This window comes from Crinia signifera, chromosome 9 (genome assembly GCF_055691185.1).
Source record: "Crinia signifera chromosome 9, ASM5569118v1, whole genome shotgun sequence".
NCBI lineage: Eukaryota > Metazoa > Chordata > Amphibia > Anura > Myobatrachidae > Crinia > Crinia signifera.
Window position 1 is genome coordinate 75,717,222 of NC_139225.1, and position 25,177 is coordinate 75,742,398.

The window sequence follows — 25,177 nt, forward strand, 5'->3', positions numbered from 1 at the left end:
CATCTCAATCAGCAATTGTAGCATCAATAATCAGAAGTGTGACTAAACTTGATGAAGTAAGCTTTTTAAAATGGGATATTATAATGGGATAAATTATTCTTCGGTACTTGTGTATTATCACGGCGCCCAAGTTTCTTACGTACGGCACCATAGGAAAATCGCATTGCATCGGCCATTGTAACTGGCATGCGATTTTCCTATGCAATTTATTCACTGTTCTCTTAGCCCCTGGGAATCGCATTGCACCTGTACAATGCCATTAGGTATACAATAATGACATACAATGAGGTTTTAGGCAGCCCCCCACTATCCACGCCACCCCGAAGCATGGTGAGCACAGCGAGCCCCGGGAGGGGTGGCGGAATGCGTCCTCCGACCTTTTCATACCCCTACTATCCACGTCGGCGTGGAGTTGATTTCATATAGTGTGGCGAGCGCAGCGAGCCTGAACCATGGCCAGCGCAGCAAGCCCCGCGAGAGGACACAGTTTACTTTACATGTATTCCGCGTCCCCTCGCGAGGCACACTACGCTCGCCATGTTATACAAAATCAACTCCACACCGACGTGGATAGTACGGGTATAAAAATGTCGGAGGACGCATTTTGCCGCCACTCGCCACGCTTCGGGGTGGGGGGGGGGGTGCCTAAAACCTCATTATATGTCATTATTGTATACCTGATGGCATTGTACACCCTATATAATATAAATAAAACAGCACTGAATACATTACATAGGAAAATCGGATCGCATCGGCACTTACAATGGCCCATGCGATGCGATGTTCACAGAATAGCCCACTAAGCAAATAGCTTAGTGGGTGCCGTGATAATACACAAGTACCTATTCTTCTAACAAATTTAGCCAAGAATTCAATTACAAAAAGTTTTAGTTAACAAAAAGTTTTCTGTTTTTTTTTGTGACAACACACAGGGATCCAGCGTAAGTTCCCAGATCTCTGTGTTCTTGCACAAAAACAGGTAACTGAATTCTCCTCCTAAGGTGTTTTATTAAAACAGTATGTAATGAAAGCAGGGCTGGCCCAACTGTGGAGGGTGCTGGCTTCTTGATCCAGACTGCCCACTGCCGCCTTCAGAGAGGTTTACAACATCAGCCACACTTTACTCAGAAAGCTTGGACCATGGGGTGAGGAGAGCACGGATGGATACCACTGGGTCACAAACTGTGTGCATCATCTTCCTGCAAGCACATTCATTATGTCCCAGTCACCCCTGTCATCCACTATGTCCCAGTCACCCCTGCCTCTCCAGTCAACCACTTTCTCCACCCTGGACTTTAAGGAGGGGGCACTCCTTTCCTGTGGGAAAACACCCCTTTTTACAGTGCATGTCTTCGTAGCCCGCTATCCTTTAAACGTTTTTCATCAGGGGTGCCAAAATGTTATATTTGCTTACCAAAATAATGAAGCTTGGACTGGCACTGTATGTAAAAAAACACAACTTGTGTGGGGACAGCATGAATAATTACAGATGAAGAGGTTTGAATATGACCAATTCAAAGTGCAAAAATAGACTCAGCTGCCGGTGGTGGGTACTTGGCTGTAAAAGCCATTACAGCATCTGAAAGGCCACACGCCCCGGGACATCAACGTCAGTCCAGCCAGAAATCTCACTGACCAATGGAGCAGTACAGCCGCAGCTCCAGCAAATATTTCAGACCGCTCTGGGCATACGCTCTGTGACTAAGACTATGCTGTACCATAGCCGTCTTTGATTGTTGCGGATGCAGTAGACTTTAATTTCTCCAGCCACTGGAACCTGCACGTACAGTATTCTCTTTATACCAAGGAAATGTCACATACCCAAAGCAAAGCATATGCGACTGGCTTCTGGTGCTGGCTGGAAATTTTGAAAGCCTGATGTCTTCCGCAAACTCATTTGTGAAATATAGGCCACAAAACAACATCATATATAGGAAGGAACAATTGTTTTTTTGGAGTCATCCAGTGAATAAAATGAGATTCGATATGCAGTACATGCGCCACATCTGTAGATAACAAGCTGGAAATATTTCAATTGACAATTGTGATTTTAGGTGTATAGGATTTTTCTTATAAATCCCCCCCATTTCTAATACAATATTAATTTCGAGGGATGCATATGATAATTTAGTAGAGATACAGTTTGTTATCTTTATATTAAATCTGCTACATTTTAATACTTCGTTCCATTTGTGCACACACTTTATTATGTACAACATAATAAGGGTATACAACAAAGGGAACGCTTGGATCACTATCAATTCTGACAAATACATGTAGAGGCCATAACTATTAGCCCTAATACCCGATATATGCATTTAGATATCAGAATGCTGTAACTACCGTACATGTACATAGAGACATAAGCTACTACTTATATTTTGATTATACAGTCCCCAAATGCTGCAATGTTCCAGCACAAAAAACAAAGGGAACAATAATGTGTGTATTTTCCATAAAAGAACACATGTAGTCCACCCCAGGACCACATAAGGAGCCCATAAATATATAGACTTATGGGTTTTATGCTTATTAACAAGACCAATTCTATTTAGTATTAGTCACCAAAGACGACCAGAAAAAGTAAACAATAAACAACATTTAGAACCCAACCATAACTCACAGCTCCATTTTTGCGGTCATCCCTCCATATTTTGTATGTCAATGATTAACACACGGCTTATCATATGTGATCATTTTGAGGATTCATAATTGCCTGCAAATTGCACAAGATTTGGGTCAAAACCTTTTAAAAAGGGCCATCATCTTCCAGCACGCTTTACAATTAAGAAATTAACAGTAATTAAAGAATACTCAGGGGAACAAGGGTGGCCAAAACTGTCCACAAGATCTACCAACAGTTCATGTATGTCAGGCAACCTGTGGATCTATAGTAGGAATGAATGCAGTATGTTTGAAAATGTGGCAGTTAGTAATGACTACAGCTCTGCACCAGCTAGATGGTTTGGAAAATGTGGACAGTTGAAAAATCTAGAGGGCAAGTTTGGTCAGCCATGCTCTAGAATAATACAGAAAGTGTTAAGAGGTCCCTGCTTGCAGCCTAGAGAAAGAGGAATTTGATACACGAGGATAGAGGTTATGGGGGAAATTTACTAAAGGAAATTTGTAAAAAATAGGTGTATTTGTATCCAGAAATACACTTATTTTTGACATTCACTATTCCGAAAATATGGCAATTCGTATTCGTATTGATAGCACATCAATACGAATAGCCGTATTTTCGGGATAGTAAAATGTCAAAAATAAGTGTATTTCTGGATACAAATACACCTATTTTTTTTTACAAATTTCCTTTAGTAAATTTCCCCCTATATGTAGCAAATAAGTCTAGCTAGAATGCAGAGTACAAGTCGCTTGATGGGTTACACGGCCTTGTGTAAGAGGGCAGTGCGAGTGTAGAATGAGAATATTTGGGGACGAGGACATTTTGGCATATATTCAATGCAGTGGACGAGCGGTGACTGCGAGCAGGACTTTTTGCTCGCAGTCACCGCTCACCCTGTCAGTATTCAACTGACCCCCCTCATTCGCAAATTCCCCCTCGCTCCGTTTTTTGAGCGATGGGGGAATTTGCGAATGTGCCTCCAAAAACTGCGAGAATCGAGGCTAATTACAGCGAGTTTGCTGCACTAGCCGCGGCTCTCGCAGTTTAGGGGAATCCTCGCCGTTCTGTGACTGCGAGGATTCCCCCGGAACGTTGCATAGTGCGAGCGGCCGGCGCGGGGGTTAAACTGCGAGGATCACTGGTTTTCTGTGATCCTCGCAGTTTAACCCCCTCGCACCGGCATTGAATACTTGCCTTTGTGTGAATTGTGTAAAAAAGAGGTTACTGCGTAGAATGTGGCTGGTTATGAAACTGCACAATCCTGTGTAAAAACCTCAATAGATTCAGTATTGAATAGATGACTATGGAAAGTACATACAGTATGGTCAGATATTATCTGCACCCTAAATAAATAATCAAACAGATATTATCCACAGGTACATGCTTTCGGCATAGCTGGTCATCATGAACAAGATGTGTCCATTAGCTGCTCTTGTCAAGCTGCTGCATTACTTTGGACACACCTGAAACCTATTAGTTTTATTAGAAGTAATAATATAAATGAATTAATATACTGTACCTGCCAAGTGACTGATCATCTTATTTTGTGGTCACTCACATTGCCATATTACTGTAGTCCAACTGATAACTGACAGATTAAATTAATGGTGTTGCAATGTGTGAAACCAGCGACAGACATTGAGAAGCTGCTGTATAATATAGAGCATTTGTAACCACAATATTTTAGCATTTTGCTTGCGATGCATCCCGCCCCTCTGTATTCATATCAGCGCTTACTAAAGCGGTATGCATTAAGAAAATCAAAAAGGACAGCTCTTACGATGAGTGGCCCATTGTGATGATACAATTTCTGGGTTTCTGGTGACCCGGAATGATAGCTTTGCTTGTATTGAGTAACGCATGCACCATAGGCTTGATGGGAGGGTTCATCTTCGAAGGGGAAGTGGAACAGAAGCCCATAAGCGTCTATTGGAATCTATCACATGACAGGGCTTGGCGCATAAGCAATACACAGAAAGAGCCACATTTTAGATTCCTGCATTTCACCCGAAAGCAGCCTATACACGGTCCTTTTAACGGATCCGTTTGGGACTTAATTAGCACACATCGGATCGGATCCCTAGTGCATGCAGTGTGCATGCACTTCGATCCGATGTGTACCTAGTACAAAAGTATGTGCAGCACATACTTTTTGTACCGTACTATGTGATGCGCGGGAGCGCGCATCGCATAGTACAGAACGGAGCCATACACAACGGACCGTGTATGGGCTCCTTTAGACTGACCTAAAACAATTGGCCTCCAGGTCCATTATTCAGAAACTCCTGATGACCAGAAGCACGCCGCTGCACACAAGAAAGAGATGCATTTATAGAAGATTAGATTACCCATTACTCTATTGACTTTTGTGGCCAAAATATAATAGCCTCTGAGGTTGGCGGCTGTGCGGAATGCCGCCCAAGTTCAAATTATTATAATTTTTTAAAGGGGCAATCATTTACAAGGCAAGGTTTTGCCTTAGAAGTAAAAATGTAAAATGATGACTGCACTTTCAATTTGTGTTTTATTTGTAATGTTTTATTTAACTATCTACACGTGATCCTCCGGTACATGGTCGTTAGGTCGACCAATGAAGGTTAACACATGAAAGTGTCGACATACCTAAGGTTGACAGGGTCAAAAGGTTGACACAAACATTAAGTCAACAGTGGGAAGATCAACATGGTTTAATCACAGGATTTTTTTGAGCAGACAGGCGGTAATTCATGCCCTACCATCCACTAAAACATGGAGGGAAAATATAATAGTATGCAAGCATAGCAAGGCACCGAGCTGAAGCATGGCGGGTCACGTGAGGGGCCGCGGTGCTCTTTTCGGTGTCCATGTAGATGGTCAACATTCTGGACAAAAAAAAGAAATAACTGAAAACCATGTCGACCTTTTGACTGTCAACTTTCTCAATGTCGACCTAATGGGTATGTCACTGTTGACCTTTTTCAGGTGTCAACCTTCAGTGGTCGAGCTAATGACCCATACTCCTAGCAACACAATATATGTTTTGTTATTCGTGTCTGAAGGTATATGCACACTTACTATTGCAGTAATGAAAAAGTCACCATTTACTTTAAATAAGCTCTAAATAGAGAGATGACAGAAAAGTGATTAAAGCGGTGTACACACGGACCAATATGATCTCTGGCAATATATTGCTCAGGGTCTCCTTTTCATCAGCGACCAGAGATGGCCGCTGATGAAAAGGACAGTCGCTGGTCTGAGAAGTATGCTCCTCCGACCAGCGACCATAAGTGGGCTGAAAACGGGAGCGCGTAATGGGTGCACATTTCAATCGCTGGCAATATGGTCGCTCAGTGATCATATTGCCAGCGATTATAGCCCGTGTGTACGCACCTTTAGATAGACAAAGAAAGACAAAGAAAAAAAATGAGGAATTAAATGGAGGTTTTAGCAATTAGTCTTCTAAGGCTTCTTCCAGGAGTGTTTGAAACGAACAGTGAAAGTTGGTCTTCAGTAAGCCAGCATGATTTTTTTTTCACTGTAGACGGCCCCCAAAATCTACCCTTGCATTCTCTACCTCCCCTGTGAGATCCTTATTAAAGGCAACGGAGGTGTTCCTCACAAAATCAAACCAGCTGTCTGAATAAAATCCTGGGTGAACGTCTGCAAATAGTCAGTCTGACTGTACAAAGTGAGCAGACCCCATTCACTAAAACACAAGACAAGCAGGTGATATACTGTAGGCAAGACCGCAGCATTTTCCATTGTACTCCATTTACAGCCAAGGACTACCAGAGTTTGCCAAGACAGTGTATTTGTGGCCTCTGAAAAATGTGAATCACCCCCCCCCCCCCCCAGGTAAAATCTGCCACTGTTCTCTGCCTAAGTGGAGCCAGATGCACTCTGTGAGACTGCTCTGGCTTCAATGTGACTGGCAGTGACCTATTGGTCCGACCTGCAAGTCCGACCTGCAAGTCACCCAAGGAAGACCCATTGGGATGCCTCTCTACGCACAACTGCAGGGCATCCCTAAAAACAGGTTCTGCGCAAGCGCAGTTCCGCGGATGATACTACGCATGCGCCGAACCCAGGACCTTGAATATGCCTCCGGGGGCTGCTGCAAAGGCAGCCCATGCACAGTATGTATGAAGTTACTGCGCATGCGGGGCGTGCAGGGGACTGGCGGCTGGGATCGGGAATTACTAGGTCAAAACCCAGAAGTCACCACAGTGCAAGGGACCGCATCCCATATATGAAATTTAAATTAAATGTTCAGGGCATATTTGTCTAGTGATCACCAGATGAATGAGCTCAGTTCTTGGCATGAAGCAAAACATTTTTTTTCCCCATTGACAAATTCAAAGTTACCATCTGTTGATGTTTTTTTTTTTTTTTTTTTTTTTTTTTTTTTAGCTTAATGTCAAACTCTTGTCGATGACCTTAATACTCCTCTGTAGAGAGAAAACAGGGTCACCAAAAAAATACACCTACCCTAAGATGGCAGACTGCTAAATGGCTACCTGCCAATCGTGTTTTATTAACCAGAGAGACCTTATATCAAGGTGGTTAAGGGGCCCATTTATCAAGTAGAAAATGCCTTTAAAAACCAGATAACAGATCAGTATCTGTGTTTTAAGTATCACTAAAATGTATGAAGTGGCTACCACATAAATCAGGGGTGGGGAACCTTACTTTCTATTGGGGGAAAATGCTCAGGGGCCATAATAAAAAAAAATATATATATATCTCACGAGAGCTATCAACCTCTCGCGAGATTTCCCCTGTACTTGACTACCTGCACAGCCACCGGACCACACAGACCGGCTACTCTTAAACTGCGGCAGCTGCCGAAGTATGGGACTGCTGCCGCAGGGCAATTTGTAAGTGATATATATATGGCAGCAGTCCCACGTTTCGGCGGCAGCCGCAGTTTAAGAGTAGCCGGTCTGTGTGGTCCGGTGGCTGTTCAGGTAGTCAAGTACAGGGGGAATCTCGCGAGAGGTCGGTAGCTCTCGTGAGATTTCCCCTGTACAACTGCCGGGAGGGTGGGCGGGCCATGCAGACTGGCTGTGGGGGCTGTATACATCTTTTCGGATCTTGTACATCACAGCTAACAGAATGGTAAAACCGCATTATTTATTTATTACCAGTTTCTTATATAGCGCATACATATTCCGCAGCGCTTTACAAAGAATATTCACATCAGTCCCTGCCCCAGTGGAGCTTACAATCTATGTTCCCTACCACATGTACACACACACAGACATTCTAGGGTTAATTTGTTGGGAGCCAATTAACCTACCAGTATATTTTTGGATTGTGGGAGGAAACCCATGCAAGTACGGGGAGAATATACAAACTCTGCACAGTTAGAGCCATGGTGGGAATTGAACCCATGAACTCAGTGCTTAGAAGCAGTAATGCTAACCATTACACCAATTAACATTTGAAAACAGAGCCAATCCCCCTCCCCCACCCGCACATGCTCACCCACTTGCTCCACCTTTTTCTGGCACACTACTGCAGTCACTCATCCACCAAGTGAAGTAGGTGTCCCTAGCAGCTGATCACGGTCAATGGCTGCACGGACTTCCCTGGCAGGTCCAGAGCCCTGACTGCTCCATTCACTGGTTATTTATGAAGTGTATGGCTGGACTTCCATATACACAAATTTATGTTTACTTATATTCAAAATTAAAAAGGGGCTAGGTACTCTTTACCTAGAACGGCGCCAGCGATTGAAATCGCGGGCGTCGTGGGTAAAAATCGCGGTGATCGCGGTCATCGCGGGTAAATCGGGATGGCCGCAATCACCGCGATTTTCCCATAGGGAACAATGTTAAAACGGCTGATTGACCGCGATTTTACTGTTAAATGCCTCAATGGACCCGATTTGGGGCCAAATAGGCCAAATTAACCCTTAAATGTCCCCCCAAATGTTTAACGCCACCCCACGATCCACGCCAACCCGAAGTGTGGCGAGCGCAGCGAGCCCGCGAGGGGCGGCGGTACGCGTCCTCCGACCTTTTCATGCCCTACTATCCACTAGGGCGTGGTGTGAGAATATAATAGTGTGGCGAGCGCAGCGAGCCACCGAGCCCGAAGCGTGGCGAGCGCAGCGAGCCCCGCGAGGGGACGCGGATACCTTCACAGGTAGACGCGTCCCCTCGCGGGCTTCACAGGTGTCCACCTCGCCACGGACACCTGTGAAGCCCGCGAGGGGACGCGTCTACCTGTGAAGGTATCCGCGTGCGCTCGCCACGCTTCGGGCTCGGTGGCTCGCCACACTATTATATTCTCACACCACGCCCTAGTGGATAGTAGGGCATGAAAAGGTCGGAGGACGCGGGCTCGCTGCGCTCGCCACGCTTCGGGTTGGCGTGGATCGTGGGGTGGCGTTAAAAATTTGGGGGGACATTTAAGGGTTAATGGGCTCTGTGGCCCATTTAACATTGATTCCTATGGCCAAATCGGGTTGATTGAGCCATTGAACAGTAAAATCGTGTCCATCACGCCTTTTAACATTGATTCCTATGGGAAATCGGGAGCATCGCGTCGCGGGCATCGCGGGTACATTTATGGACGGCCGCGACGCGACCGACACGATTTCAAAGTTTAACATTGGTTTCAATGGGAAATCACGGGCATCGCGTCGGTCGCGTCGCGGCCATACATAAATGTACCCACGATGCCCGCGACGGGCGCCGTTCTAGGTAAAGAGTACCAGGGGCTATTCTCCCTTGCGGGTGTCCACGACCCCCATAGAGGGAGAATAAAATAGGTGGCAAGCGCAGCAAGCCACTGAGCCCACAAGGGGCTTTTTTGCACTCACCCCAATGTCTGAGTCTTGGCAGCTGGGATTTCGATGTCAGACGAAAGACAGTCGGAATCCCTATTGTCAGTGCGCTATAACACACCTGCGATATAGAGCTCCTCCATGCAAAAGAAACATGCGGCAGTCTCTGGTCCAGTTAAAGACAAATATTGTATTACACAAAAATAAAGCATAGTGAAACCATTTCAAAACAGCAGCAGGTCTTATCAGTACTTTATAAGTACTTATGCTACATAACCACGATCAAAAGACCTGTCGTGGGCTTGAAACGTTGGTGAGGTCATTATATTTTTATTTTGCACAATACAGTACTGACCAGAGACTGCTACCTGATTCTATTACATATGGGAGCTCCACATAGGGCGTGGTATATGGTCCTGACAGTCGGGATCCCGACAGGCCGGACTCAGACAGCATGGTGAGCGCAACAAAGCCACCTTGCGGGCTCGCTACGCTCGCCACCTATTCTATTCTCCCTCTATGGGGGTCGTGGACCCCCAGAGGGAGAATAGCCGGTGGCCGTCGGGACCCCGAGTGTCACAGTTTTGACTGTCTGGAAACTGTCCAGCACCCCTCCACATAACCCAGCATATGGGAACAGCAATATATATATGTATCAATAATGCGTGTATAAAAAATGCCTTATATTGTAGGCAAACCAAATCTATAGTGGGGAGTCAGACTCTGCCCTCAACAGACCCACCCCAATAGGGCTTGTTCCAGAAACTTCCTGGGCCTGTTTTCAAATCCAATCCACCCATGGATATCATCTACCTGGAAAGCACAAGTCAATAAATAACTCAACTCAGAGACCATTCTGGTGTTTTATTTCTGTACAATAAAAGTAGCTATGCACACCTATTTTAGAGGAATGTGCTACTTTATGCAACAAACTAGCTTCCATACCACATACTCAGCAGTAGGAGGTAACATTGTTTCTGGAGCATACTAGTGGCTCCCTTTAGTATATAGGACATGGGGCAGATTTGGCCATAGACCTCACAGAAAAGATTACCGGTCATCCGATGCACCTGTGAGGCCAATTATCAGCCAGTCACTTATTTTTATGATCTGGCCCTGCCCAGAGTAGTGGCTTCGTCCCCCACACACAGTCCTAGGTTGGGTATTATGTGAAATGGGGAGGTGTGTGGTTTGACACAGAAGCTGAAAAGTCTGGGGGGGTCACTAGACTGCTCAGCACATTGAAACCAACAGCTTCCACCCGGGTTTTGTTTTTGTAATCTGATTTTATTCAGAATTATCAAGTAAACATTACAAGATATACAAACAGTAAATTGTGTATATCGTAAAAAATAATATAAAACGATCTAGAAAACACCGATCTGGTACAGATTGAAATACAAGTATTCTCAAGGTACTGGATAGATGTATAGACAATTACTGAGCCTAAGATTTAACATGAAAAAAGAAAAGGAGAAGGGTAAAGAGAAAGTTTGGAAAATAGGTAAAGAGTAGAAGAGCGAGAAAGATGGGGGTGACCTACAGCCGAAAACGGGATTCCTAGGGAGTAAATAGCAGTTTCCTCAATGAGAAACTACAACATCCTCCTTATCCAATAACAAATAATTGTTATAAGCCACAAAAGACTTATATTCCAGCCAGGGAAACCAAACTAACAAATTCCGCTAGTTTATCTTTTGAAGTAAGTAGTGCATCCTCCATATTTTGGTAGTAGTCTATTCTAGAGAACCACATTTTCCTTGTGGGGGCGGGCCTAGGTGATTTCCAGAGGGAGGGAATCGCTGACCGGGCAGCATTAGCTACAGTAAAGGTCTTATCAATGAGGTTTTGTGGTTTGACATTGACATACCGGTAGTTGAGTGATTGATCAACCAGAAGGCCGGGTCAGAGGGAGCTGGGGCACCTAGGATCATTTGTGAGGTATCTATGACATCATCCCAATAGGATTTGATTACAGGGCAGTCCCATCAAATGTGAAGCAAAGCGCCAGTAGCACTTCTACATATCCAACAGGAGGATGGAATAGTGGGCAAAATAGCGTACATAATAATACAGAAGGGCACATGTGCCATCTCATTAACACCTTATATACTGTATCTCCCGTACTTGGACACATATAGAACTATTATGGGTTTTAAGAAAAATAGCCTCCCAATCTTTTTGGGACAGGGATATACCCAAGTCTCTTTCCCATTTTGGGGTGAAAGGAGGGAGGTTTTGTTCCACCCAGGTGTTGTGATGAATTAATCCCACCAATGGTGGTGTTGACTCCGCCTACATTTGATTTTGTGCTGCTCATGTGAGGACACTTCTAGAAATTTTTTCAGTGCCAGTTTTAGCTCCCAACCTGCCTCAAACACTAGAATATCTAGGAAAAAGAAAAAAAAACAACAGCAGCAGCTGTGAATATTTGTAGCTAACTAACTACAGGAGACAGGCCATTGGAAGTCACTGTGATATCACTATTTCACAGTGTATAGGCTTACTATAGACCTACAGCACTCAAGCCCATTCAATGTTAAAAGACAAACTTATTAATAGCTGCTTTATTACTTTACATATAAAACTAGTAGAAAAGCAACAAAATTTGAGTGCACCACATAAAAAGCTTACAGCATGGAACATCCTGTGCTGTGCATCCTGTAACTGGTCATAATTCAGTACAGTTTCTCCAATAAAATGTATAGAATTCATATTTATATCAATAGTAACCATACACAACTCACTCATAAATTTGACTTCTTTAATTGAACTGCAAATAATATAAAACCATCATATATACTACAGTAACCACATGCTTTAATAAGTCAACTGAAACCATAAGCGGATATATATATGTATAGGCAGGTTAATCACCAAATGTCTGTAGAGATTACAGGTATAGTCACAGGCCCCTAAAACATGAATAGGAAGAAGGAGCTCACGTTTCACTTAATACTATAGCATGGCGGGGGCAGGAGTGCCCCTTGCCTGGTGCTTTCACAGCTAATGGAAGTCAACCATCTGTCCGTAGGATGGCAGATGGTATCACCTCACAACAATAAATACATTTCTACTTAATGTGTTCACAGCATATGACATGGAGCACGTTACCTATCTGATTAAACAAACCTTGTTATTATGGAAAAACAGAAATCAGTAGAATGCTTGTGTGTAATCCCAGATTAGGCAGAGGGTTACAGGTAGGTATGCGTAATGCATGTATTAGCAGAAGATTACAAACACTGTAGTTGTTGCTGATACTAGAGGATGGAGGACGAATGATAAAGTCGTTGTAATGGTAGTTGTCCATAGTTCTATAGATCATGGATTGCAAACTCCTCTTTCTTTGATAATATACTGCATCCTATTCAGTGACCTGATTAATATTAAGCAATTATATATTAAGGGGGGTATTCAATCCCCGTCGCTATTTCCGATGGAGGAAATACCGGTGGGCGCCTATTCAATGCGATCTTTCCCGACAGCATTGAAGCGGCATATCGGCAGAACGGACCAGACTTTAAAAGCAGTCAGGTTCGCGTTGCCAAAAATGGCTGTGGACTGTCACGATCACAGCCAGATCTCGTCAATCCATGGCCGTTCTAGTAAACACATTCCCTTTTCGCCGATCAGCAGGCAGGACAAAAAGGCGAGCAGCCCGAAAACAGGCCAGGATCCCGACTGTCAGGATCCGGGATAGAATACCCCCTAAGAGACCTAAATTTGTAGGCTTATAGGTAATATTTGCAGTGTGATGCTACAGCAGGGCTGGGCAACACCGGCCCTCCAGATGTTGATGAACTACACATCCCAGCATGCCATGCATCAGTTTCAGCATGGCCACATAGCAAAACTAATGCAAAGCATCCTGGGATGTGTAGTTCATTAACATCTGGAGGGCCGGTGTTGCCCAGCCCTGTGCTACAGGGTTTCCACTGTCACCTTGCCAATGGGACACAGTGGTTTCCCCTGGCAACTAGAAAAAGGTAAGAGAGTTCACAAAACACTAGCACTGCCAATTCATTGCTCACTAAATTCTCTTTAACCTCTTCAGTGGTATGCCTGGAAATCTTCAAGGCTGAGTTGCTCTGCAGGCACTTGTTATCCGCGATTATTTCTGTGCTACACTATTTTCTGATCACCTTGGGACTGCAGTGCTGATTAGGCGGCCCAGGGATCAGCATAATGCATTATACGCTTAACCCCACCCCTGGACTCCTATTGGCTGGGGGGCAGGCTTAAGCATAGAATGCATTATGCTAATTCCCGGGCCACGAATCAGTGCTAATGCTGGGGGCCAACGATACCCCCTAGCAACCCCCTGCACAATTTAAAAGACTACCCCCAAGGGTGTTTCTTTTTTTTTTTTTTAATAACCCGCCACCAGAGGGTTTAATGTACAAATTTAACACCAATGTATAATAAATGCAAAAATAACTTTTTATAAAGTTGAACTTTCCCTGACGTGAATTTGTTACTGTTATAACAAGTGCTTCTTTATACAGTTTCTGCCAACTGGGTGGTAAACTAAAATATATACATATATGCCCATATCATATCACTTTAAAAGGCTAAATCCTCCTCACCTTTTTGAGGTGAAGTACCACCAGTGACCATGCGACAGACCAAACAGAAAGTGAAACCAAAATGATATGTTTCAAACTTCCTGGATATGGACAGAGGAACTGTGAAGCCTTTATTTTAGTGAACTTTTTAACTAGTGGGTATATAAATAATTATTTTCAAGAGGAAATAAACAAACAAACAGTAAATCAATTACTTGAACATTAAAGTACGGTACCAAAAAACATGGGTGGCTAACCCACTCCACAAGGATCCCTAACAGTACATGCTGTTCACAAGCTGTGGTACATTCATTCCTGTCTGACACAATCTAAAGACCAACAGGTGGTCTGTAAAACAAATAGTTATGGGTCCTTGATGACTGTTAGGCCATCCCTGACCTGAAACATGACTATAGGTAATCTAGGAAGCTACAGTACTATGGGAATATTCAATAAACAGCACATTACAATCTCACCAGGGGCTAGTAAAATATTGCTGCCCTCTAACATCTTCTATCATGTATCTTTTTGGCGCTGAGCAAACCCGAAAAGGAATTCTTAGAAAAAAAAAAGTCTGCAGCCAACGAAAACACAAAAGGTTTATAAACTTATCAAGGGTCCTATGTGTTAATGCCAGATAATTTTCAGAAGAAAATAACTAAATAAATAATATGGATAAATTTAATTTAATTTCCTAACTAAAACTCTCCCTATACTGTAAGTGGTATATACTATTAAAAAAAAAAAAAGTGAAAAACAGTTTTCATGCTTCTTACTGCATTTTCATATGTACTAAGCCCTGGACACCCACTTAATGATGGGCTTCTTTCCGCATATCGCCACCTCAGCACTGCTTACTCGGCCCACTCTTGTACTGGCATGCTACCTTGTCCAGCATCTTCTCCTGCCAAGCAACACAGCCAAATGTCCAGCCTCCCCTTCTGGGGTGCAAGGAGGAGCCCGGGACTTGTTGCACCAACAGGAGGCCTCAGGGTCTTGGAGGTGAAGGGGACCTGTAGACACCCTCTCACCCCATAGTTTGCAAAAAGGCATCTTTTTGAAAGAGCTGTCCTTTGCAATACTAGATCACATATGTTCGTACATACTCGATTAATAATCTGTGCACTTTGTACATACCACCCTATGTCACGATGAAGGCATTTATAATGCCATGGAATAATAAGTGTTGCTTTTGTCATAAATTATTGTTACCATATTAGAATATTTAAACCTTATAATAGTGCCAAAATAATATTGCCCTCTTAATACAATCAGATTAATTTGGCTCTATTAAATTCATAAAATAATTAGCTACTTTAACATTATTGTTTTTTGCTCCCTCAATAATGAATGCCCACACTATACCAGTTCTTGTTTTCTGATTGGTCAGATAACTCATTCTTAATACGTTTCCGTAATCTCACCTCTCGAAACCAGTGTGTTCCTCTGACATTCTATCATACCACAGCTTGAAATATGGCACGGTTTGTACTCTGACTATGTAAAAAAAAAAAAAAATCAGAAGGGTGATTTCTAATTTGTAAGAAAGCAATGTGCTGATGGTTCAGTGGATCTAAAGGATTTAATACAAAACTGACCTTTACTAAATCTTGCCCTTAGTTCCATTATGTAACAGCTAAAGGGGTTAGTAACATGTAACGTTCGGGTTTGCTAATTGCTACGCATTACACATTAGTGTTAAACATTATATTCTGATGAAAACTATAGGTACAGATACCAGCACTATTGATAGATTTTATAATCTGATCCTGATTGAGCGAGCCAAGATTAGATATCAGTATAAGTACTTCCCATCAATTAACAAAAAAAATCATAATTATAGAACAAGATAAGAATTATTTCCAGCAATCCCCATATTGATACAATGTAAGAAACATTTGTTTTGATACCTGTTAAAACAAAGTTACAGCTGTATGTATCAAGTTCCACGTACATGTATGAAGGTAAAGCAAAAATATGTAATCTAGTGTATTAAGACTCATTTAACAGCGTCATTGAGATGTGATCTGGTTTATAACTAACGGGATACAAGACCTGATATATTCAGAAGCAATGTGGTCACTTCATTTAGTTCAGAGTTTGAGAAAATGAACTAGTAGCAGCAAAACTAGTGGGGACATCGCGGGTAATACGCGCACCTGAGAATTGCAGGATTCAGAGGTAGATTTATTAAGCTCGTTGAAGTGATTAAGGGGGGGCTGCTCTTACATCCGCTCCCCCTTACCGCCCCCCTATCGCCGGCTACCTACCGCATACATAATTATCACATATGCTGTAACATATGCGATAATTATGGCAAAGGACAGCTCTTGCGTTAAGAGCTGTCCTTTGCGGTGAGTCAGCGGGTCGAACATCCCGCGATCGGGGCGAACATCCCGCCCCAAGCCTGTAACAGTTAGGAGCTGATTGGTCGGTGATAAAAACCAGACACTTTAACACTTCACCTAGCTTAATAAATCTGCCCCTCAAGTACAGATGTGCGAGAATTCTGTCAATGTCGGGAGGAGCAAATAATAAAAAAAAAAAAAGTGGTGAAATCATTCCAAATAACAAAATGTTGGCAACTATGATAGCAGGGCCATATATAGGTTGTTAGTAAACATCAGAAAAGAAAGTGACAGCCAGCAAGTGTTTTTCAGCAAATTAAAGTCTTTAAATTTCAAGATATATAAAAATCTGTTAATTTCAGTGTTTTTAGAGGTTTTGAAAAAAATAAAAAAAAATAAACACTTTAGCTCACAACTACAGGATAAGTAATGTCCCATCAATGCAAATCCTCAGTATCCATAAGATGGGTAGGGATCATTGGATAGACAAGAACTAGGTGGACACAAGCATTAGGTTAACATGGGCAATGTCGAGTCAAAAGGTCGTCATGGGGTTTTTCACTGTTTTTTTTACCTGAATGTCGACACAGCTGACATGGACACCAAAATGGAGCACTGCTGCGCTCGCCATGCTTTGGGCACGGTGCCTCACTACTCTCAGCCCACTATTTTATTCTACCACCACAGGCCTAGTGGATGATAGGGCATGAAATACCGTCTGCAGGTACATGTCGGCTAAGAAAACAGTGAAAAACGCCATGTCAACCTTTTGACTGTCGACCCATGTCAACCTAATTCTTGTGTTGACCTAATGACCCTGTCAACCTAACCCCATTTTGACCCTGTGACCATATCCCCAAAAGATAACTCAAAAATTAAATTTCATCGATCAAACTATACTTTTTAAACTTCTCCAAGTGCATTATTATTTATTGGAAAGGGTATACCAGGGCTTTTGACTGAAGATAAATATTGTATCTACATTCTCACTAGCTCATCACTTAAAGATTTGAAAATTTGAGGATAAAAAAAAATGGAATTGTGGATTTGAAATTGAATTGCAAATTAAATTTGTTGTGTGAGCTTGCCGTAAAACCGTCTCACAGGACCAGAGTTGCTTAATTGAATCAACCTCAAGGACAAGTATATGTAATGGATATGCGATCTGTATTAGGACACAATAACATTATATGGAATGGGAAAGGGGCATGTGATGTAATGTACTAGGACAGGTTGACATGTATATGTAACAGTACCTCTGTTTTACAACATAATCAGAGCCATGTGTTCTGATATCTTTGTCAAAGACAAGATGAGAACTATACATCTCAGGTTCCCTTCCAGAAAGTAAAGGGGCCTACACATGGGGCGATTTCAGGGCATTTTCTAAGCGATCTGACTAGATAACTTAGAAAATGCCCATACGTCACTGCGTGTGTAAGGGCCATAGCGATGCGCAGAACTGCGCGTCACAATTGCCCGGCAAATAATATCCAGCATTCTTGATAAATCTAGAAGAAGATCGCCGGTCAGTGCCATTGTTCACACTGTAGAACACTGGCCCTGACAGATCGCTCAGCACACATCGCTGTGCAGCGCTGAGTGATCTACATTGCTCAGCAGTGTCGGCCTGGGTAGGGCCCCATAAGAGCAGTTTATTTTGCCTTTATATTAGAATAAGAAGAGACACATTTGTTTTCATAGTGTCCTGCTCTCTTTGCATTAAGACAACGTGACATACATTCAAAAATTTCTGTATGGGGCCAGTACATGGTGTTCTGATGGGCTAAGAGAAAATCTGGTGAATGACAAAATGACGGGTCTTCTTTATCAATAGACAGGCACCACCATGATTATTACAGTCTATACCGTAAAAGATATTTTAACCTTTGAAGAAAATATGCTATGCACTACAGCGATACCCCTTTCACACAGAAAATGAAATTCCCAAGTTAAGCAGTTCCACCTGGGAATTTAATTAAATACACGGGTGCTTTTTCTGTGTGAAAGGGTCGATCTGTTTCTTAAACTCCGGGTCTCCAAACCTGCAAAAGAGCCTGTGTAATAGAGCTAATCTCCGGGTCTAAATATAAAATACGGAGATTTGCTCTCCTGTGTGAAGGGGGGGTCAGACAGCGGCGGCCGAATTACCCGCCATTTCAAAAGCCAGGCTGCTGTCTGAAAGCGGTGTAAGTGAAACTTGTAGAGAGAACTGCTGTCCCTGCAAATTACTTTCCTGCATATTGGGGGAGTATATCACACTCCAGCAGATCCAACACTGCACGTGTAAGACACTGGTGCAGGCAGGAGGCTGTGGGAGAACCCTGTCCTGTGATAAAGCCTCCACATGCATAAAGTGCTCTATGCGTCTGACAACAGTGAAAAGTAGCTAGGCCAAATTCCAAAAAGCTCATGGGCATTAAACAAAATAATAATATGCTATGGATCGCTAAAACCCTGTACTTTGTCCTCACTCCAACAGGAGCCTATACGCATGTCCAACATCACTTTCAAAGCCTCACTGCAGTATAGGGTCTGATTCTGAGATGGGAGCAAAGCCCAACAGTCTTAAAAAGTCCCAGTCGACGTTGATATTGGCGATGCCAAATGCGAGGGGGCTGACAAGGACTCCCTTGTGCAAACACATTCGGACGAGATGGGTTGCCGTTAACGACACGTCGGAGCGTGCACACTAGATATCCCTAGTGTGTATCGGGCTTAGAGCAAATAAGAGCAAGCAACTCAGCATCTTGATAAAATGATGTTGCACCGCAGGTGGGACAGATGTAATATATGCAGAGAGATTTTGATAGAAAACTGTTTCTGTCCAAACTCAAACCTAAAAATTGCAGTGTAAATATAAAGCTGTCCAGCATGTGTGGGCTACATGCAAAAGCAGACAGTATTTACCCTGCACACAAATAACAATTGTATTTTCACTTCTTGTTCGATCTATGTGCCCTGGTGTTACTGGCATGCTTCTGCTTCCCTCCGAATACACCTTTTACACCAGAGCCTTGAACTGGGTTATTGCTGCTTAACTCCGATCCGGGGCTTGGTGTAAATGGAGTAGGCTGGGAGGCAGCCCAGCAGCTTTCCTGGGTGCTGGGCTTGCCACCAGAGTGTAGGTCGGCATTGCAGGGGTCCCAGCGGGCAGGTTTAGCGATGCTTGGAGATGATGCCATCTCCAAGCGCTGGCTCAGGACCCGCCTTCGCTGGCGTCAACACCCGGCATAATGCCAGGGGCCACCGGTGTAAAAGGGAACAATTGCCGGGTTGCAGCAGAGTCCAAAAACCTGGGTGCAACCTGGCAGTTCTGGTGTAAAAGTGGTATAACTGAGGCCCTTGTTCTAAATAAGGTGTTCTAAATAAGGTGTTCTTATAATACTCCATTCATTTCACAGATTGTTTACCGCCTGTAAATGCTGCAGCCAATGGTGATATTAATATAAGTGCACATTAGCAGGAGAGCGAGTACATGACACTTCACATTACTTTCTAGACTTATTTAAAAATACATTTAACATTCTAAAAGAACACCTGTGTGTGTTGCGATGCCACTGCCTGGTGGCCTGTGTAACAAGTGACAGCCGTGTGTCCTGGTGTGGTGTAATAGGAAGTGCAGAACTTGTGCCCGGGTGTCAGCGTAGTGGTGTGTGCAGGAGGCAGAGAATAGCGACCCCGCTGCAGTACAAGGTGACTGCTCGGATATGTGAGCGATATATGTGAGCGATAGGTGCTGGCGAAATGTGAGCGGTAGTTGTGTGTATTCAGGAAGCAGCTGATAGAACGCTGGCGGCGGCGGGGTGTGTGAGTATGAGAGAGAGATATATTTATGTGTGTCTGTGTCTATATATTTGTGTGTGCCTGTCTATTGTATATATGTGTGCGCGTGTTTGCGTGTGTGTTTGCGTGTGTGTGGGACTCCCCGAGGGATCGCGGACTACTCTGCCTACCACGTGGAGGCTGCCTGTCACAGGACAAGGGAAGTTCTCCCAGTGTCAGCCAGGCAGCAGCAGCAGCAGCAGCACGAGTCCCCGGGCGCAGGAGAGGAGCCCGCTGCCGGGCACTAGTTACCTGTCTTGAAGTCCATGCCTTGCCCCTTGCTGCCCTCCATCTCCTCCTGCAGCATCACATACAGGATCCCGAATGAGTTCTGGATGCCGAAGATGGAGCCGCTGCACCAGGTGGCCGCCAGCACCACCACCCAGCCGAAGCCTCCCTCGGGCGCCCTGCCCCGGACTTCTTCATCGCGTTGGCCCTGTTCAGGCACTTCTGCGGGCACCAGCGCCCCTTCCGGGGCTCCCCCGAGCAGGCTGTCCCGCATCCCCTGCTCTTCCCCCGGTGGCAGGTTCTCGTCCTCCTCCGTTTCTTCTTCCATCGCCTGCTGGCTCTCCTCCTTCCCACTGCTCCCTCCCGCTCTCCTCCCCGCTTCCCTCCCCTGCCCACGCCCCCTGCTTCCCTCCCTGCCCCGGTCTACCTGCTCCGGGAGGTGCTGGGCTTCGGCGCCCGCTAGTACTCTGCCCTTACACCCACTCCGTGCTGGACTCCTCGTGCAGCTCCTTGGTGATATATACAGTGTACCCACTTTTACCTTTCTGATATAACATATAGGGTATAGGTTATATACAGTTCACTCTCACATGTACTACAGTATATAAGACTATCATTGTATCTTTCTAGCTTTAAAGCCCACTATGGGTACTAAGCTTCAATAAGTGATACAGTTATAAGCTCCTAACTGTCATGCTACAAGCTGGGTTTGAAAAATGGCAATTAGGAACTGGTTGTTTATTACTCTCGCCTTTATCACTTTGTTTAAGCTTAATATGCCTGGCCTATATGTACGTTTAACTATCCATATATACCTAGCAAGATTCTGATGTTCCTATTTCTTTAATGAGCTGTTTATCATCTTTCTCTGCCAATACAAGACATATTCCTGTTGTCACTATACTACAATTAGGACGGGATGTACTAAGGGGAAAATGAGGTAAAACCCCTGTTTTACCGCATTTTCGTATGTATTAAAACCCCGCCGCCACGATACCGCATAGTAGGGTATCGCCACCTTTGGGTGCCTCTGCAACCCCGCCGCCTCGCCGATATTAATAACTAATAAATAATAACTCATAAACTAGTAAAGTTTCATATGCCAAAGGAAATAAGGCCAAGCCATCAATGGCCCTTATTCTGATCGGTGCGGCCGGATCCGAATATGCGGCCAGGACCGTGCATGCGAAACCCCGCCTTCCATACGGGTCGCCAACTCCGTCCGTACGCGGTAAGAAGCTGGCCGAACGGACCGCAGGTGTATTTTTCATGGAATACGCCTCCTCCATCTCAGGGAACCTCCCCCATCATTCGATGGTCGCAGACCATCGAATGCAGGACCGAGTGTTCCACCAGCTCCCGCAACCTCAGACCACACGGACATTTTTCCGTGCAAAAGCAGGGATCTGGGCGGGCAGCTGACATCCGGCGATGTCATATGTCCGCCCCCTACACGTGCGTCACGACTGCATTACCATACGTACGCCCAGCGTTTGCATGGGAACGCCCATGAAACGCGGGGCGTACGCATATGGTAATGAGCCCAAATAGCCCTTCACGCCCCTCTCCACCCCCTGGTCGGAGTGTTCACATTTCATGCGGGATTTGGCTATACGCCCCGCTCGCACATGCGCAGAGACGCCTCTGCACATGCGCAGACACAAAACATCGGTGGCACGAACGCACGCGGATATTACCGCACCAACCAGAATAAGGGCCAATATAACATTATTTGCTTTCTTAAGTGAAACCATTATACTCATTTTCCCCTTTAAAACATAAAATGAGAATATGTGAGTTGGCAATGGATGGGTTAGAATCTTTAATGCACAGAGGTCCTTATTCTGGTTCACTCGCAAATCTAAATTCCTTCTCAAATGGACAAAACCATGTTCACTGCAGGTGGGGCAGATGTAACGTGCAGACAGTTAGATTTGGGTTAGTTATTTTGTTTCTGTGCAGGGTAAATACTGGCTGCTTTATTTTTACACTGCAATATAGATCTCACTTTGAAGTAAAACCCCACCCACATCTAATTCTCTCTGCACAAGTTACATCTGCCCCACCTGCAGTGCACATGGTTTTGTCCATATGGGAAGGAATTTGCCTTTGCGAGTGAACCAGAATAAGGGCCATAAGGCAATGTGCAGAGAAAAAAAGGGGAAATTGCATTTATATCCAACTGCAATGGCAACATTCACATAGCTGAGTGGTTATTTACTACAGCACATGCGCGAAATACTCTGAAAACTCCTTCAGCACATGTTTTACCCTAAGTGTATGTACAAAGGTGCTGTTGCATATGGGACAGAAGGGGGGACATTTACTAAGTCCAGACTTATGCGACTGATCCCCGTACAGGATCTGCCGTATTACAGATTCAATGGGTACGAATAAATGCATTTGTACCCATTGGATCTTAGTAATTTCCCACCAAGGTGTCAAATCAAATAGCAAAGCATTTATCGGAGGCAGCCTAAAGTGAATGCAAAAAAATATATATTTCTGTCAACCTACTTTGGAACGGCTTGGGAGCAGGAAAGGCGCCGGATTTTTCCATTGTTTGGACTTGCACATGCACACTATGATCTATAGGCATATGCAGTCATTCGATAATCAGCCACATTGTGAAATTGCAGGGATGCGATCAGGTTTGAATAACCCCCATGATCCTGTCTATTTGTATTTGTTGCATTTATACTGAGTCTTGTCTCTGCTGTTGCCCTTTTTATATATAGTAAACAGCAACATAGTATTTGCACCTTCACACTGGCTCACGCTCAGTACCAGGGCCGGCGCAACCACTAGGCAGCTTTAGGCATTTGCCTAGGGCGCCAGCCACTGGAGGGTGGTACTGAGCTGCCTGCAGCCACCCATCACGCGAGCAGCAGCAGCTCCACCCCCCTCCCCCCAGAGCCCATCTGTGTATTAGAGTTAATCTGCGGGTGGCACCCGCTGCCCCCCACCCTGCTTGGTTGTCAGCGATGTCAGCACCCCCACCCCCCCCACTGGCGCATTTGGGTTTGTTTGCCTAGGGTGCCTGGAATTCTTGCACCGGCCCTGCTCAGTACTGTTATCGCTTTGCACCCACACATTGAGCAAGCTGGGGATGTTTGGTATATTACCTGACTGCACCCACTCACAAATGGGCATTTATTATTGTTCAATATCTTAGCCATTAAAACCCATCAGTAAAGTTTCATTTAAAAATAATAATGCATATTGTGCTTTAACAAATTGGAAATATATCTAACAAATAGTGCAGGCTCCTGTGAGTGCATTTGTTGCCTAGCAAACATCACTTAATCACCAAAACATTAATCCTGGCCATCCGTTCTCCCTCATCTCCTGCAAGACATGTGTGTGCTTTTTATTGTTTACTCTTCCTAGAAATCCAGAGCAGGAATTAAACGTGGAACACAACAAGCATACATATCTACGTCTCATATTATCAAACCCTGCAACCCCACTCTGGCATGCAGAATAAATGAATGTACTGTTTTGTACACTGACGCAGCTGTTTAAGTGGACAGTAACATGTCGATAAAGACGCACGATAATCCTTCAGTCCTTGCCAATGGTTTGCCTATATATTTCTATAGATAGACAGATATGGACATACAGTATGTGTGTGTTTTATATAAACATATCAATCTATGCACGAGAGCACTGTCTGCACATGCAGCTCAGACCCAGACAGAACACGTGGGAGACTGGGCGGTGCAGCTAGTGTATCAGCAATGAGAGAGCAATGTAATACACTGGCACTGTCTGTACAGTGTGCACACATTATACAATAACAAGGTTTAGTGCAGACAACTCAGATATCCATCAATTCTAGCAAACATTTACATTTTGGTCCTGCTTATTGTAAATACTGATAAAAGTGTATTGCCAAACGTATGTATTGGTTAAATATATTATCAGACGTTATACTGTATGTACATTGTAACAATGCGTAGAAAGATCCAGCTAACCCAGTGTGAACCTTTGTGATCACATTCAATTGGGTATATTAGTCATTCATCACAGCAGTGGTTGGGGCCGACTCAGGCTCATTCATGGTCCAGTGGTCATGGTTTGCACATGTGCTATTATGCGCAAACCGCAGGAGCGAGCGGCTTCAGCGAGTTTCACACTTATCAAGCTGTTCGCTCCATAGTGGGAGGGAAAGGGGCTGGAGCAGGGGCATTCTCATAAAAATGGGAGACGTTCCCCTGCAAACACAGGAGTGTCGATGCCTGGTCGGGGCAGGTGGCTGATGTCAGCGCCCTCCCCGAATTCGGCCATCTCCGGCCAAGATAAAAGTCAGTCTAGACCAGTGATGATTAACCTTGACACTCCAGATGTTGTTGAACTACACATCCCAGCATGCCCTGCTACAGTTTCCTATTTGGCCATGCTAAAACTGATGCAGGGCATGCTGGGATGTGTAGTTAGGTTAGCCATCACTGGTCTAAACTGACTTATCTGAATCAGGCCCTTTGAACAATCTGCAAGTGTGTGAATCTGGGGAAAATATTTTATAGTGACAAATGTTTTTCGTTTGTCCCAGCATGCGGGGCATTAAAGGGCCCGCTCGTACTTGTAGTTCAACAAAACCAATAGTGAAATAATACACACAGACACATAAGAGAAATAAAACTTTATTTCATACTTCAATCATTCATACATACTCACCCATGGATTCTAATGTAGGCACTCTTCTCCAGTAGAATCCCATCTGGTGCCTGCGGAAGGAAATTATACTCACCAGAGACTTCAGCGTAAATCACGTCCTCTTCAATCCATAGTAGACATCCAAGGTGTT

The 25,177-nt window shown here is 44.2% G+C and overlaps 1 protein-coding gene across 1 annotated transcript in view; it reads right to left on the reverse strand.

Annotated features, from left to right (window-relative positions):
* The window catches only part of SLC16A2 (solute carrier family 16 member 2), a 187,854-nt gene extending 167,122 nt beyond the window's left edge, over positions 1-20,732 (reverse strand). Inside the window, exon 1 of the mRNA XM_083159255.1 lies at positions 20,392-20,732. Within this exon, the coding sequence (XP_083015381.1) occupies positions 20,392-20,695 (304 nt within the window). The 5' untranslated portion in view covers positions 20,696-20,732. The remainder of the gene's footprint in view (positions 1-20,391) is intronic.
* Positions 20,733-25,177: the final 4,445 nt, after the last annotated feature.